The sequence below is a fragment of the Loxodonta africana genome, chromosome 3, assembly GCF_030014295.1.
Source record: "Loxodonta africana isolate mLoxAfr1 chromosome 3, mLoxAfr1.hap2, whole genome shotgun sequence".
NCBI classification, from domain to species: Eukaryota; Metazoa; Chordata; class Mammalia; order Proboscidea; family Elephantidae; genus Loxodonta; species Loxodonta africana.
In genome coordinates this window covers 60,719,352-60,736,739 of record NC_087344.1, presented here as the reverse complement: position 1 = coordinate 60,736,739, position 17,388 = coordinate 60,719,352, and the positions used below count along the sequence as shown (strand labels likewise).

Below are 17,388 nucleotides of genomic sequence, written 5' to 3'. Positions count from 1 at the left end.
AAACAAAAACTCTCCCTAAGGCCGAATATGCCCTCTGGTGGCAGCTGGAGGGGATGGCTTCAGGCAAGGGCTGGGCCCCAGGGTCTGCCCTCCCTCTCTCAAGTCAGTGGTTCTCAAAGTGGGCTCCCACAACTGGCAGTATCAGCCTCACTTGGGAACTTGTTAGAAATGCAATTTTTTAGGCCCTCCCCCAGACCTATTGAATCAGAAACACAGAGAATGGGGCCCAGAAATCTGCGCTTTAATAAACCCTCCAGGTGGTTTTGATGAGCGCTCCAGTGTGACAGCCATTCTTCTAATAAGTGCTAGTACTGGATAAGTGTGTCAGAACAGCATAGGTCCCTGAGAGTAAAACACTGTCCCCAAGACCCAGCAGCTGAGCAGAAAGGGAGGGGAATGGCAAGAAAGTGACTACATGGGACACGCTGGTGCCAGGACAACTTCGCCAAATACACCACAGAAAGGTCCCTGCCCCCACACTGAATCCCACCGCCCTTTGAACCCTGCAGTGTCTGGAGGCTGCAGAACTGGGGTATAAAGGCAGAACAGACGTGTCCCAGACCAAACGGATCCAGGCTTCTCCGACAGGGTTTACAAGCCCACACCACGTTGTGTGAAGGGGCTTCTTAGGACAGAGACCAGAGTTAAAATGGCAGAGTGATTCCACAGCCCTAGAAAGCACATTCTGAGGGGGATGTAAGACTTGAACCTCAGGCAGAAGACAGAGGAACTAAAAGCAAAAATTGAGATAGGAATAAAGCAGAAAAAGTCAAAGCTGAAGTCCAAGGAAGGAAGGGGTAAAGAACAGCAGTGCGATCCGCTGGAAGGAGGTCTTTGGGGACATGCATTTAACCAGCCACCTTCCTGGAGGAAATGTTTTATAATTAGATGATTGTCAGGATGAAAAAGCCCCACACTGACTCAAGACGCAGCGGTGCAGGCTCTCGGGGAAATGCAGTCTAAGGCTCTAACTGAGTGAAGAATGGATAGGCCCCCAGCAGTTCCCTGCAGTGAGGTTTCCCAGGCAGAGAAGAGACTGTTCTCAGTGCATCCAGCTGTTTAGGAAATCTCTGCACCTGGTCAAATCAAGCAGGAGTTTGTAAAGAAGATCTGACAAGAAAAACAAGGTTTCAGCGGAAACCAGAAACAGGCAGATGGGAGATATCACGGTAAATATGCCACCTCAAAATTTTCCCTTCCCCTTCTAGGAAGTTGTTCATACTGTTATTCTAATAGGACTGTTACAGCAATGCTCTGGTTCAGTTAAGACATATTTCAGATTACATGTCTTATCTATTCCTTAACCTTATTCATTCATTAAGCATTTATCGAGCACCTACTATGTGGCAGTCAGTCATTGTTCTAGGTTCTAGGGTTACAACAGTAAACAGAAAAATCCATGCCCTCATGGAGTCTACATTCTAATGGGGGGAGACATAAACGAAGTAAGTAAAATATATGAGTTTTGTTGTTGTTAGTTGCCATAGTTTTTTCCAACTTGTAGTGACTCATATGTGCAGATTGGAACTGCACTCCATATGGTTTTCAAGGCTGTGACCTTTCGGAAGCAGATTGCCAGGCCTTTCTTCCCAGGCATCTCTGTGTGTTCAAACCACCAACCTTTTGGTTAGTAGTTGAGCACTTAAGTGTTTGTGCCACCCAGGACTAAACTTACATAAGGTTTAAAAAAAAAACAAAAAACTTGTTGCCATCTAGTCGATTCTGACTCATAGCAACCTATAGGAAAAGGCAGAACTACCCTAGGGTTTCCAAGGAGCAGCTGGTGGATTCAAACTGCCGACCTTTTGGTTAGCAGCTGTAGCTCTTAACCACCGGGCTACCAGCGCTCCATATAAAGGTTTAGAGATCTTCATTTCCAGCTCGCCTCTTAATTAAACTCTTGATTCTGTGTTTTCAATGCCTCGTTTGTAGTCTTTTTCTGGACTAGGAGAGGGTGACAGTGTTCACGTTGAGTTATGACAGTCTTTGCTAGTTTTCATGTTAGCGGAGTCAGCTCAGGACAGGGGCTCTAAAACCATGAATGTGCCAGTGAGTCACCTGGAGAGCTCTTTAGAGTGCAGATTCAGACTCAGTGGGTCTGCGGAAGAGCCCGAGAGTCTTTGTTTCCAAAAAGCCCTTGAGGGGTATGCTGGTGGTTCAGCGGTAGAATTCTCACTTTCCATGCCGAGGCCCTGGCTGTGCGTGAAGTGTCACCTCTTGTCTATCATCCGTAGTTTGCATGTTGCTATGATGCCGAACAGGTTTCAGCAAAGGTTCCACACTGGGACAAACTAAAAAGAAAGGCCTGGCAATCTGCTTCCAAAAATCTGCCGAAATCAACCCTATGGCTCACAACAGTCTAATCCACAACCAATCCTGAGGAAGGCATGAGACCAGGCAGTGTTTCATTCCATTGTGCATGGTGTCTCCACGAGTCAGGGGCTGATTCAATGGCAGCTGACGAGCTCCTAGGGGACAATGGGGCTACTAGCCCATAGCTGCGGACATTTTTGAGTAGGAGGCATGTTGCCGGGTGAAGCTAGCGCCAGAACAGGAATCCTTAGCCAGGTCCCTACCCTCAAAGCGACTCCTTGCTGCTGTTCTGGAATTCCATGTGGGCAGCGTGGCACACAGTCTCCGTAGCAACACCTTTAAGCAGGCAAGAGAGCAAGAATGAATACTTCTTAAAAGTAAGGAAATGGAGCCCCAGAGAGGTTAAGGGAGGTCACAGAGACAGAGGTGGCAAAGCTGGGACCAGATTCCCATGTCCCCTCAGCCCATCCAGAGGTCTTGCCTATGCTCTGCATGGCCCAGAATAGACTTGGGCGATTATAGAGGTGGGGAGGCCCTTGGCCAGTGCTTCTAGGCCTGTGACGAAGCCAGCTCAGCAATAAACTTCGTTAAGAGTCATATAAAACGATGTGTTTATAGGTCCCAGAGGCCTTCTAACCTAACTGGCAACAGGTCTAGCTACTGTGGCCCACCTGAAAACAGTTTACTTACTAGCTTGACATCACTGAATTGGCCTTGGGATGGGTTTCCCATTTACTCTTTAGCTCCCTCTGGTGCAGTGTGAGTTTTGCAGAAGCAATCTGAGGGCAGCTATTAGAAATGTTCAGCCCTCTCAGGAGGCTTCACATTGCCTGAATTAACACAGCTGGGTGAGCATGCGGAAATGGGGTGGGAGGAAAAAGGCTATTCTCTCTCATTTTATAGGATCTCTTGGAAAGATTAGCACAGGCAGAATGGACGTACGACAGCTATTTCCTTATATAAAGTTGGGAGATGTCAATAAAGAGAGGTTATTCAGCCAGTCAAAACACACTCAGCCCACGCAATCTGTAAATATTTAACCATCTAGAATGGCAAACGCTGCTTTATGGCATGTAATAAATTATAATGTACTAAGAGCCACTTTATGATGAGCCTAAAATAACAAAGACAACAACTGGAGATTTCCTTAGTGGAAAAGAATGTGCCAATAAGAATGCTTTAGGCAGACACATTCTTTCAGGGAAGCCGAAGGCAAAAGCCAAGGCGTTTCCCCTGGGGAAATCTGCTCATGGCATTAAGTGTGGTGTGTCTAGCAAGAGAATTAATGGCCAAGATCCAGAAAGGCTATCCAGCAATAGGGACAGAGGGTGGGGTGCAAAGGGCAGAATTTTCCAAAACTGGAGCCAAGACCAATTGTTAACAATGGCCAAAAGAGGAAAACATGGGACAAGAGAGGCAGCTGGCTTCTCAGATGAAAACAGAAGAAGCCTCTAAAACCAAGATGGACAAGAAAAGTAGTTACTTTGAAGTTCGGTTCAGGATCTATAGCAGATAGGGTTGTACCAGAAAACAAGTCAGCCTTTCCACCAATCAGATGAGAGAGAGACACAGAGAGATGAACATATCTTAAGTAAGAACAGAAATAAAACCAACTTAAGATGGATTCCTCCAGAGTCCGGTGTATGCTCTCTGCCAAGTGGCTGAAGCTGTGTGGGGCACCACCATCTGAAGGCGTGCTGAGATGACGAGAGAACAAGACAGTGAGCATCTAAGCCCCACTTGGAACAATCTACCTGGCTGTGCCCTCCTGAAAAGTTAAAAAGGCAGAAAACTAGTTTTATCTTCAAGAAAATGTTTATTCTTTTGAACCCCACAGGAGGAAAAAAAAAAAAAAAGAATGCAGCCAAATCCACGTATTTAAAGAAAAGTGTCCCAAAAGGCAGCAAAATGGGGGGAACCTCAACACAAAGTCAGTGACAATTTTCCATGTTTTTCCACAAAGATGAAAAAAAATCTGTGACAATTCTGAGTAACACTTTCATGGTGACAATTACACAAGATGATTCAAAAATGCAAAATGGCAGCAACATGCACACCTGGCCAAAGCTAGAGGTTTTTTTTTTTTTTTTTTAATCCCAAAATAAGATCAGTGAATAAAATGATGATTCTTTTTAATACTCCTATTTTACTGACTTGCTTGTCCTACTTAATTTGGTTTAAAATGAGACGTACATGCCAATTAACAGGAAATTTTAGAAGAACTGTGTCCTTCCAGAATCCGTGACAAGGAAGCAAAACCAATCTATTTAGTTTCTTAATTTTCCTAGTTTCCACATATAATTTTGATTTGCCCCTCCCTCTCCCAGGCCCTCCCCTCACCCCACTCTATTCTTAAACACTTCCAAAAGTTGCCAGTGCAAACATTTTTCTACCAATGTAGAATATACATTTGAAACGAAATCTTTATGCAATTTGGATTTAAAAACTTAAAAAAAAAAAAAAAAACTCTCCTTGGCACAAGAGCTGAGAAAGTCAGCTTCTTTTCAACAGTCAAACACAAGATGATGAAAAGTGGAAAACAGAGTTAAATAAACTGGCGGGGGGCGGGGGGGACCCCACCAAGAACTGCAGCTTTGGTAGCCACCATTACAGTCTCCCATACACAAACTGCCCAGTTTCCCTTCCCAAAGTGCTTTACTCCAGGCAGTTACAGAACACTGAGGTGCTTTCTATTAAAACAACAGAGAAGATACAACCTTGGTGGTAACGAATAGCCCAGCTACCCACCAGCTTTACGGCAGGATTCGCAGTGAGCTTGATATAGACAGGAGATAGATGATAGTAAAGGGGGAAAATAGTTTAAAATTATCAAGTTTCCTCTTGAAACGTCTGTTCCCAAGGCACTGTGAACAAGACTGCTGCCAGCAATTTCCTAGGACTAACCACACCGATGGGAATAGAAATACTTCAAAACACAACCCCTGTTATATTATCACAGCTAGTCTCATCACTAAGTCTCTCCTCTCAGCTGAAATGATGATCCTTGAACTAGTCCTTGGAGGGGTAATCAATTTTTGTTTTCTGTAATATCAATAATCCTCTTCTTTGATGCAGCTATAAAATCAAAGCTGTGTTAGATTATTTAACCCTTTCACTCTAAAAACTCAAAGTTTTCATTATCCTATGTGAATCCAATGTGCAGGTTTTATTTGCTTAAGAACAAAACAAAAATTAAGGGTTGAGATGCAAAAACCCTGACTTTTTTTTTTTCTTCAAGAGGAAACCATGTAAGAATACATAAAAGGCAAAATTGGCCACTTGAAATCCAAGAATGGTTTTAATGTGTTGACCGAGAAAAATAAACTGCAAAGTTCTGTGAGGTCTTCTAAAAATTTACAAGAAAAACTGATGGGCAGTTCTAATCAGACTTGGATGGTATCTTCCCCCCCATTTTAAAAATGACAACATGTACAGTCCCCACAAAATACAATATAAACTTTTTTTTTATCTTGACTGCCAGAGACGTTCCTTTGCGATGCTTTCTGGTAACCAAATGGTTGGGCAAAACACACAGCTGGCCTTCATTTCTTCAGGGGCTGGTAAACAGAGGCATTGGGATCAAGTCCAGAGGGGCTGGTCTCCACAAATTTGGAAGAATAATGGGGGGAAACAGGGCTCAGGGGGCTGGTGGCGGCACTGTACGTTATGCTGGGCATGACGGCCATGACTTCAGCTATCTTCTGTTTTAGGTCCTTGATTTCCTGGTCTTTCTGAAGGATTTGTCCTAGAAGATCAAAGACTCATTGTTAGTGAGGAGGGAGAGCTCACCCAACACAATGCCCTCTTGGGACAATCCCTGAGTGGATCCGGGTCAACGTGAACAGCTCCAGCCTGATGTTTGTGAGGACAGGCAAACTTTTCTGGTAAAGGGCCAGAGAGTAAATATTTTAGGCTTTGCGGGTCACATTCACAAACTGTCTTTGTTGTTGAGTTTTGTGTTTTCCAACCATGGAAAAATGTAAAAACCATTCTTACATTTTCAGTTCCTAAGCGGTACAAGAACAGGTGGCAGGCTCGATTTGGCCTGTGAGCTCTGTAGTTGATTGACCCCTGGTTTAGAGGTAAAAAGTGATTTTGTTCATGTAGGTGTAACTATAGTAAAGAGCCCATGAGCCATGTTTAAACATGGCAGTCACCTACGACAGTCTCATAGTGGTGCTGATTTTGAATTGTGGCTCCACCTCTTGAACTGGAATTTTTTTTTCCTGGGAGGATGGACTACCTCTGAGTGTTTGTTAGTCCAAGGAATACGGTCCAATCAAGGTCTCAGTATCAGTAACACAAGAGGTTCTCTCATGGAAAACAGAAGGACCTCTACGTCTGCTGCCCTGAGGGGATTCTCCATGACCCAGACCACTCGCCCTTGCCCTCACGGAGGGAGTCTCTTGGCACAGTGCCCCTCGGATGGGCCACCCAGTCTGCACTTGGAAAGACATTTTAACATTATCCTATTCAGCTTCACAGCACACCTTCCCTCACTTCAGTTTCTTGATCCAACCAGCTCCCGCCTGCCTTGGGCCCCCTTCCCCTTCTGTGCTTCCCCCGCTCTTTCCTGTTCTCTTGAGGTTTCTGTTTCTACTTCCTCAGCAAATCTTTTCCTGGTCCTCCATTCTAGATTCTCCTTTCTTCCTAGACTTTAAACACACCCTAAACTTCCCTTCCTGTTACTTATTTTTTGTAATAGTGACAATAACTACAAAAGCTAGCACTCACATAGGGCTCCATGTGTGTCAGGCACTATTCTAAGTGCTTCATGTTTATTTCACACAACAGTCCTATGAGAGGCTGGGTGACTTGTCAAGGTATACAGCTAGCAGCAGAACCAGAATTCAAACCCATCAGCATGGCTCCAGAGTTTGCACTATTAGTGCTCTTCCATCTCTTATGTATTTATTTGGGTGATGATTTGTGTCCAGGGCAAAGACTGTGTCTATTTTTTGTTTTTTCAGTTGCTATATCCCTAGTGCCCAGCCCAGTGCCCTGCTCAACTCAATAAATATTTGTTCATTGAATGAGGCAGATATTATTATCTCCATTTTAAAGATGAAAAAGCTGAGGCTCTGAAAATTATATATCTTGCCCAAAGCCATTCACTTAAGGTATAGAGGCAGGATTTGAATCCAGGACCACTTTGTTCCAAAGAGCAAGCAATTTTCATCATGCTATGAAGCTCCCTGGTCTACCGAGGGAAAGAAACACTTATGAGTATTTCTTAAATGCTTAAAAAAAAGGTGGGGGGGAATTGCACTTGAGTTACACTCATTTGAGACTGCTCCTGGGTCCTACAGGTGACAGTAACGTATTTGCAGTGTAAGAGAGCTTGGTGACATTTTTTAAAAAGTATGTAGTAGAGATGAAAGTCATTTTGGAACCAGGATGAATCAAATGATGTAGAAAGTAAAAGGAGAAAAGCAACAGGGGTTTGATTTGAATTACAAAGTTCAGTTTCTTACTAGAATATTCTGAGCATGCCAGTGGAGGGAAGCAATGGGGAAGGCAGCAGCAAAGAGCAGCAGAAAGGAACTGCTCTCTCTCGCTTCCTTCATGTCCCCTCAGCTTTAAGTAAGCATCGAATACCCTCCTTCTCTTTGAGCAAAATAAGGCTCAGATGAATAAAATACCTAAGGGCATCTGCTGTTAGAGCCACTGGATCGTTTTCCATGCATATTTAAGTTTGATTTATTTTCATCAGTAACATACAAACATTCTCAGAGCTCTGTTTCCTTCTTTATTACTTTATGAGGATTCCTGGGCTGGCGGCAGCATAAAGTCTGGGCTGGGAAGCCAAGCTCCCCCTGACTACATTGAGAACAGGTGGTACTTCAGTCTGGGGAGGGGCTGGGGGGAATCTGTTTCAAGCCTGTAAACCTAAGTGAACAGGAACGAGGCAGAGAGGGTGGTTACTCCTCAGGGTGCTGAGCCAGGCAGGCAAAAAAGCTGGTGCAAGGTAAGAAGTTCCGCTTTAATGCAGGATACAGGGTTTTTGGTTTGGGTTTTCCCAGGAGCCTTCTTAAATACCTCTCCCTGCATCCACAGACTCTCCCATCAAAGGAGCTTGATTCTCAGCCCCTTTTCTCTTCCTGCTGCATCACCTGGGCCACCAGCCACTCCTACGCTTCACTAAGGCCTCATAGCTTCCAAATCCCCCACCCCAGGTTCTGACCTCTCTCTAGGTTTTAGGCCCCCAGTTCTGCAGACTGATGAACATCTCTCACCTAGGGGTCTGGGAAGCACCTCCAAATCAAAACATCTAAAACCAAACTCATTCTCTCTTCTCGCCCCTTAAACCCATTCTGCCCTCCCTCCTGGTTCCAGTAACTCTATCTTCACAGATCTCTCAGGCATCCCTTCTCTCCTTTACTCACCTGGCTGGACCGTCCTCTTAACCCGTACTCACCACCTCTCAGATAAAGGACAGTAAGAGCTTCCTAACTGGCTTCTGCCTCTACTCAATCTCACCTTTCAAATCCATCTTTCACCCTGCTACTGCTATTGGAAAGACATTTCCAAAATAACCGTCAGAACACATCGCCCCATTCCTCCTGAAAATCTTGGGAATACACTGTATGGCTTCATTCACAGTCCCCTCATCTCCCACTCTCTGGCATCTTCCAGATGAGGCCACTGCAAACCTGGACACTCCCAGCACTTTCCTTCTTTGCTTACTCTTCCCTCAGGTAACAATGCTCTTCCCTGCCATTCTCTGCTCTCAGAATTTATCCTTCAAAGTCCACCCCCTGCCCCTTTCTTCACGAAGCCATCCCCGATCGCTCCTCTGGCCTTTCAAGCAGGCCCTTCTGCATGGCTTACCCCAGTGCAGCAGTAGTCAAAGTGCAGTCATAGGGCCCACCAGGTCAAAACTGTTTTCGTAACAATACTGAGATGCTACCTGCCTTCTTTACTCTCGTTCTTTCCTGAGTGTAAGTGGAGTTTTCCAGAAACGACATGATGTGTGATATTCAACAGACTGAATGCAGAAGCAGAGATGGAGCTCTGCTAAATGTAAAACAATGCCTGATACTTAAGTTTTAATCTCTAATAGGTAAATATTGACAGGTATTAAAAAAAATTTGGGGGGCCTCAATAATTTTACAAGTGTAAAGGGGCCCCTAAGATCACACAGTTTGCACATCACTACTTTTGTAAATCCCCTGCTAGACTACCTCTTGTATCATCTTTGTCTCCCTTAGCTCCTAAAACAATGCTTTGCCCACAGTAAGTGTAAATGCTCTGTGAGTACCTGCTGAATTGAAGTATTCTTTTCTTTTCTCCAAATCAACTTGGCTTGAATTTTTTCTTTTTTCCCAGTAATCTCTTGGTGGCTAATCAGTGGGGCTACTAATCATTTTTTGGACAAATCCCAAATTTCTTTTCATCAGAGCATGTCACACTTCTGGTTCAGAATCTTTCCAAATCTCCCCATGTCACTCAGAGTAAAGTCCAAAGTTATCTCCATAGGCTACAAGGCCCTAGAGAATCCGGCTCCTGCTATTTCTGATTCCTGTGGCCCTTGCTCACATGCAGGCTACAGCCCCACTGTCCACCTCACACAACCCCCCTGGCCACTATGCACACTACTGCTAGCCACCAAGCTTGCTCTCACTGGCCACCTTGCCTATTCCTACTCCCTCTGCCTGAGGGATTTTCCTCAGATATTCACTCATTCTCCTCTTTTGGGTCTCTGCTCAAATGCTACGTATTCAAGGGATCTTACCCTATCAAAGCAGTGGCCCTACACACAAACACATGCCTCATCACTGCTTTATTTTCTTCATTGTACCTATTACCATCTGGTATATCATATATTTACTTGTTCACTGTCTGTCCCTACTAGGGCTGTACCCTGAGGGACTCTTACAGTGCTAGTAAATACCTACTGACTGAATGGCCTGCTCTCCAGCCTGTTCGCCCACCATTTTGCCAAGCAGGGCTAGCTGCAGCTCTGAACGCATCAGGCCCCACCTAACCTTCCTGCCCTTGCCCAGGCTGCTTCTTTTATTTAGATGCCTCTCTGCCCCTAAGCTCCCACCACACTGCTTCTTCATTGGACTAACTCCTTCTTATCATTCAAGACCCAGCTCAGATATTAGCTCCCCTGGGAAACAGACCTCTCTAACTCCCCAGACTGGTCTAGCCCCTGCCTCTCTGTTCTCACAGCCCCTGTACATACTGATACAACAGCACGGTTTGATGACTCCGCAGTTCTGTATTTCCTTAACAACACTGTAAGCTCCTTGAGCACAGAAGCTCCTACTCTTCTCTATATGCCCTGTACTTGACATGTTCTCATCTCAAAATACATTTGCAGAATGAAATAGGGTGATGAATTCTAGATTTCAGTGCTGGGCACTTACCAAACCACTTGAAGAGAAAACAGGAATGCCCTTTGGTTCAGAGCTCTAAGGGAAGGTTTGCTCTCTGCCTCCCTGTCCATTCTTGGTCATGCCATCTCACCCAGGCCTGCTCTTCTCTTACCTTGGGCAATCTCGAGCTGCCGCTTTGCGTCGCCGAGTGCAGAGAAGAGGTCCAGCTTGATTCTGGTCTCTGCGCTCAGACTGTTCTCCAGGTGCTGTGTTTTATCTTGCATGGCTGAGAGGGCTGACATTAACACCTCAGTGTCCTTCTCATTTTCCTTATACTTCCGAAGCTCCTATCAATAACATCAACACAGCAATGTGATGAGATAGTCTTGGCATCGGTGTCTATGAATTAGCCTGAGATCAGAAATTAAATCCCACTATTATTGGGGGAAAAAAAAAAAAGTTTTTTTTTTTATTTTTTATTATTGACTTGAGGAGCCCCAGTGGTGCAGTGGTTAAAGTGTTCGACTGCCAACCAAAAGGTTGGTGGTTTGAACTCACCAGCTGCTCCACGGGAGAAGATGTGGCGGTATGCCTTTATAAAGATTATAGCCTTGGAACCCTATGGGGCAGTTCTCGGTCCTACAGGGTCCCTATGAGTCAGAAATGACTTGAAGGCAGTGACTTGGCCACCAGAACACAGCAGCCTGGCATTTTGTGGATTTAGACCTAAAAATGTATGGTGATATTCACATGCAAAAAATTTCAGTAGAAAGTTATTTGACTCTGTACTGGGCGTAAGTCTACATAACAATGGACTCTGGCTTCATATAAAATACTTCCTTGCAAGCCTAATTTAGCGCCACAAAGAACTTTTTCCTTGCTGGTTAGCTATAAATGTTGCTGTAATGCTGTAGTCAAATTTGTCAAAACTCTACGCTCAACCTACATTAAAACTGCAAAAATGTTCGTAATTTTGACTGGGCATATGCAGAATAAGCACACTTAAAACAACGGGTAGCCAGTAAATATGTACACGGATATTTGAAAAAAAAATTTTAAGACAGAAATCCAAACATTACAGAGAATTTAGAAATTCAGAAGAGTTCGCAGGAAAAAAAAAAATCACCCATGATCCCAAAACCCAAATAACACTGCGAAAAATTTGATATATTTTTTTAGTCTTTTTACTATGTATGTGTGTCTTTTAGCGTAACACCGTGTGTACAATTTTGTATATAGCTTTTAGAAAATTTCTATCACCTCAAGTATTTTTTCAAAATACAATTTTTAATGCTGCATAATATTCACAGTAATACGTATACCATGATGAAAGAATCTCCATTGTTAAGACTGTTTCCGATTTTGCATTTATATATACCACTATAATGAACATCTTCATCTTTGTACATCGATCATTGATCAGATTTTTAAATATTTACTGTAAGCTAGATTCTTAAAAGGGGAAATTTTTTTTTGGGGGGGGAACAGCTTGTCCATCAAAAATCTTTAAAAAGTACATGACCTTTTCCAGAAAGTTACACTTCCACCAGTAATGTATAAGGCCTATTTCATTGCTCACCAAGATTAATATTATCATTTAAGAACATCTTTGCTAATTTCAAAAGAGAAAAATGATACCTAATTTTAATCTGCATGTCTTCGATGCCTGAAGAGGACATGTTCTTATGTTATTAGTCACCTGCATTTCTTCTGTGGGTTATTTGTTCCTGTCCTTTGCCTGTTTTTCTGTATATGTAAGTTTTTCTTAGCAATTTTTGTGAGCTATTTATATACTGAAAATATTAATTCCTTAATTTATTATATTTTTTGCACCATCTGTATCCTCCCCAATCAACTTTACTTTTCATTTATTTTTTTCCCTTTGGGATTTCTTCCATTGCTTTGTGTCTAGAAAGTCTTTTCTTGCTTCAAGATCAAATTCTACTATATTTCCACCTGGTGTTTTTTTTTTTTTTACGTTTTGTTTTGTTTTTATTCCTGTATTCAACTCTTCATCCGGAATTTCTTTTTGTGTGTGGCATGAAATGAGCTTCTAATTTTAGTTTCTTCCTTCCAGTTACCCGGCTTTTCCACAGCCTCTCACCGACGAAGCCTCACTCTGCCATCTATTTCTGATGCTGTCTTTACTACATGCTTTAGGCTTTGTTTCCAAGTCACTTCCTCTACTGCACTGACCTACCAGTAATTTCCTTACCAGTACCACATGGTTCAATATTACTATACTTCATAATGTATGACATTGGTTTTAAATGTCCCTTTGAAGAGCCAATGCCAAGTACCTGGCTAAGGTAAACAAGCCCAAAAGACTAGCTATATCCACAGCAGCGGCACCTTTCTTCTTCGAGCACTGCTGAGAACCACAATCTGCAAGGCGCAGAGCCATCCACGAGGGGCAGTTCCTTGGCCGTGGATTGAGTAGGTTAGGGCTAAGAAGAGATGCATAAGTTCTGAAAGACACTCATCTGGCCTACCTAACCTGAAAAAATGGAAGGAATTCACAGTAAGCCAGATCCTGGTATGAAACACGTCAAAGCATCGTCAACATTGCTGGTTTGTATTAGAACTGGGGTATATTAAATGTGACTTGAAATAAGCTGGGCAAGATTAGTGCTTTAAATCTTTTTGTCACAGAGCTTTTCAGGTGCGATGGGATTTGGCTTGGACCAAAAGGCACCATCTCCACACTGCAACACAGAGCACCAATCTAGTATAAAAGAGGAATTCAAATGAGAGGAAAGTCTTTTGCCCACCCTCCCTTCACCACAGTACCTGAACTTTCAGTTCTAGTTCTCTGATCTGGTCTTCTTTCACCTTCATGTCCATTGTTAGCTTCTTGCCCTCTGCTTCTAGTTCTCTGATCCGATTCCGCAAGGTCTCGGTGCACTCCCCCCTTTTGGAAAAAATCAGAAGGAAATAAAGGGATTTAAAGGACTATAGGCTTACTCACATTGCAGGGGTCACATTTCTCTTATGCTCCACGGTTTGGTTTTAGCTTTTAACCCAGTCTGTTCATTCTCTGTTCTTTGATAAATTCAACAATGATCTATAATAATTATTTACTAGGTGTCTTAACACAAGCCAGGCACCAAGCTAGGTATTTTGCCTATACTGCCTTATTCAGTCTTTATATTTTTTTTTTATGGGGTAAGGTGTACTATCCCATTTTCCAGATAAGAAAACTAAGGTGAGACAGATGTAATACTAGTACAAGGTCACCTAGCTTATAGATTGGCAGAGGTTTGCCAGCATCCCAAGCCAGCAAGGTTTCCACCAGGCCAGGTAACTTAAGACAAACCACACAAAGCTGAGCAAGAACATATGCTCGTCCAAACATATGCTGTCTCCAGCAGGGGGCAGTGAGCTAAATTTTTTTTTTTTTTTCACTTTTGAGAGGCTATGCATTGGGAATGTCAGCTTTCCTTGGTCACTAAGTTGCCATGAGCCTGTAGCACAAAGAAAAAGAAGAAAAAAGAGCAGCATTAGGCTGCTTCTCAGGACTGTACTAACAACAGCTGAAAAAGGGGATAGCAGTGGCCAGTCCGGAGCTATTTAACTACTAAGGTTTCAGAAAATCCAATGTAGAAAGTAGGTGTTCTCTGCCTACCAAAATGGGAGGTCCAGGGAGAGGCTTAATGCCTGAGATCTCCTCAACAATGAAGACAGCCTCTACCATTAGTGATGGCAAGCAAGAAGCATCCAAGGATAAGATCAAACCAAATAAGCTTACCTGGAAGCCAAAGAGACTTAGGGTAGACGCTGACCCAAATTTACTGACTCTCAGGCATATGAGACACTAAACAATATGGTTAAGGACCTACTATTCCTCCTTAGCGGGTTTTTAAAAAGGGCAGGTGGTACGTGAATTAAAGACAGCCCAGGACAAACCAGATGACTGTCCAGGAAAATTTCCTGTGAATGTGTTTCAGAAAAGCTTAAAACTACAAATCCTTAAAAACAAACAAAGAAGCCCACATCCTAGGTGGGATTGTCAACGTCTTGTGATTGTGTAGCTGCTGATAGGGCAAGTGAGCCCCGCCACCTGAGGTACAGTCTTCTGAGGGCAAGGCAGAATCACACAAGGAGAAAGAGTTTTCTTTTGCTGTTGTTTCCTAAAAGGTGAACTGATGATTCACCAATTATTCTCCAAGTGCCAGAATCAAAAAGAAGGCTGTCAGCATGCCAAAGGTTGGCACGGAAATTACTTGTTTAATACAACAAAGCAAAACTCAAGGAAGAATTACAGAGGAATTATACCACACAGATACAAATTAGGATGGAAATGAAAAATGAAATAAATAATAGTAATTAATCCTCATTGTGCATCTGCAAGCCCATAACTGACCCCCACCATACAAATGGACTTCACTTGTCCAAAAACCCAAAGAAAAAGCGATAAAGTGAAGTAGAGACCCCCCAAAATAAAAAGGCTTATTTTAACTATCTTCTCTCCTTACTGGAATTCAGATGGCATCTGCGGATTCATTTTTGGAATACTTGCTATACAGGACTGCTCTTCAATGGTTTAGGAAGCGGTCCCCACGTTTTCGTCACTCCACAAATTTAATGTTTTCTAATAGACACTTATGTTTACCAGCTCATTTGACAGTCTGCTGATACCCAACAAAGACATGAGCAGTCAGTAAGTACAGTACTTAGGCAACCAAGATTTTACCTTTCTACTGCTTTAAGTCAGACTGCAGAAACATATACCTAAAGTAGAGAGTAACTGTAGTTGTATAAAGGGGGAAAAAACTTCAGATGAAACCAATCTTTTCCTAAATCAAATTCTCTTAAGGCATTTAAGTCATCATTGGTCTTAGAGAAAGTGACTGGAATGCTTTCATCAGCAGCGCTTTGGCTCCCGAATCTGGAAGGCAAGGCAATTCGCTAGGCCCACGTCATAGATGAGGTCACTGAGGGATGAAGTTGCTGTAAGAGAGTGCAAGGCTGCACAGATGGAGTTGAAGCCAGCTAACAAAACAGCGCTTAGAAACAATCCATCTGTGTATGATCGCTGTATTTTCAATCCTGCCCAAGGTATCCAACTCGCTGTGTCTTACTGAGTACAAGGAAGGCCACTCGTGGAGGGTGATACAAGCGTACCTAGACGCAGCAGCCAATGCGACAGCCCGGGCAGCAGTGGCTTCTTCTAACTTCTTCCTTTTTTTCTCCTCCATTAACTGCTTTTCTACGAAGCTTCGCGCTTCCTGCTCAGCTTTTAGCTTTTTCTCCAGTTGGCTGATATTCTGCTTGTCTTTTTGCTTCATCTGCACAGCATTATGTAGCCTATAAGGAAATGATCGTTATATAGAGTTTTACCATTAGAAATGCCCCTGTATGTCCTGGAGAAACATGGCTTTTATCATTTTAAGGTCAGGTAAATAGGTTTGAACAACATACCATAAATGTCAATTCCCACAGTGCTCAGGGAAAACACGTTGTCATTGTTGTTTAACAACTCCTAAATACCAATGATGGAGCGCTGGTGGTTAAGAACTCTGCTGCTAACCAAAAGGTCAGCCGTTCGAATCCACCAGCCACTCCTTGAAAACCCTACGGGGTGGTTCTACTCTGTTCTGTAGGGTCGTCATGAGTTGGAATTGATTTGAAGGCAACGGGTTTACACAACAATAAACAAGCTGACTTACCAGGTACAGAATCAGACCTGGCCCCTACCCTGTTAAGGTAAGTGATCTACAGAGAGCAGCCCACAAAATAGGATAAAACACAAACTACTTCTAGTGCCCCAGAACACATTAGGTAGTGCACAGAAGGAATTTCACTCCTACCAAGAACCTACTAATGGGTCCAGTCCTACAGACACTGGCAACAAGGGGCAGGAGGGTATCCTGAATACAGTTATGCTGGTGCCCACTGCAGCCTCTGCTTTCCAGCTGTGAGACGTTTTCTCAGAGCATCCCAAAATAGCTCTCTTAGTTAGATCACAGTATGCTTCACTTCAGATAAAAATTGCAGCCATATTGCCTTCCCTGCCTACCACCATTCCCAGTTTTACACATCCACGTGATGTGAGCTTATCATTGGGACGTTCTCTGTGTACCAATGCTAGAGCCATCACCAGAGTTGGTAAGAAGCAATGGCAAGATTATTTGTCTGTAACATTCTAGCTTTGAGTTACATGCTGAACGACTTTTCTTTCAACACGGAAAACCCAGAAAGCCCAGAGCCTGTAACAGTCATCACTGCCACAGACACACTGCTTAAACAAACAAAAAAAGGACAGACCCACATTGAGTCAAGAAGTCATTCCAGAATAGTTAATGGAAAGCTTAAAAGAATTCATACAGAAGAGCTGGCTTTTAGCCTGCCTTTTCAAATAAAATCTATCAAAGCTCAAAATCATTTTTTAGTTCTGGAAATCAAAGCAAATACAGTTTAGTCCTCTGGAAACCTTCACTCGAAGGTGCAAGATTTTCAAATTTTGACAGAACTACTTCTTGTCAATTTTACTTATACTATTACGAAAGCTCAATAACTTATTTTAAACAGAAGTTATTAAATGAGAGAAGACAAAATAATAAACTGCTTTTGTTGTAATGAAAGTAAGTTTTTGTAGATTTTATATACATTTGTACATATATGTTTGTCAGGAGCCCTGGTGGCACAGTGGTTAAGAGCTTGGCTGCTAACCAAAAGGTCAGCAGTTCAAATCCACCAGCTACTCCCTGGAAACCTATGGGGCAGTACTACTCTGTCCTATAGGATCGCT

At 43.1% G+C, this 17,388-nt stretch overlaps 1 protein-coding gene across 2 annotated transcripts in view; it reads right to left on the bottom strand.

Moving 5' to 3' along the window:
• Positions 1 to 4,376: 4,376 nt before the first annotated feature.
• MACO1 (macoilin 1) overlaps positions 4,377 to 17,388 on the bottom strand; it is a 65,996-nt gene continuing 52,984 nt past the window's right edge. For both annotated transcript variants that reach the window (XM_064281488.1, XM_064281489.1), the window contains 4 exons: positions 15,762 to 15,944; positions 13,428 to 13,548; positions 10,810 to 10,984; positions 4,377 to 6,058 (listed from right to left, as the gene is read on the bottom strand). In XM_064281488.1, the coding sequence (XP_064137558.1) occupies positions 5,856 to 6,058; positions 10,810 to 10,984; positions 13,428 to 13,548; positions 15,762 to 15,944 (682 nt within the window). In that variant the 3' untranslated portion in view covers positions 4,377 to 5,855. The remainder of the gene's footprint in view (positions 6,059 to 10,809; positions 10,985 to 13,427; positions 13,549 to 15,761; positions 15,945 to 17,388) is intronic.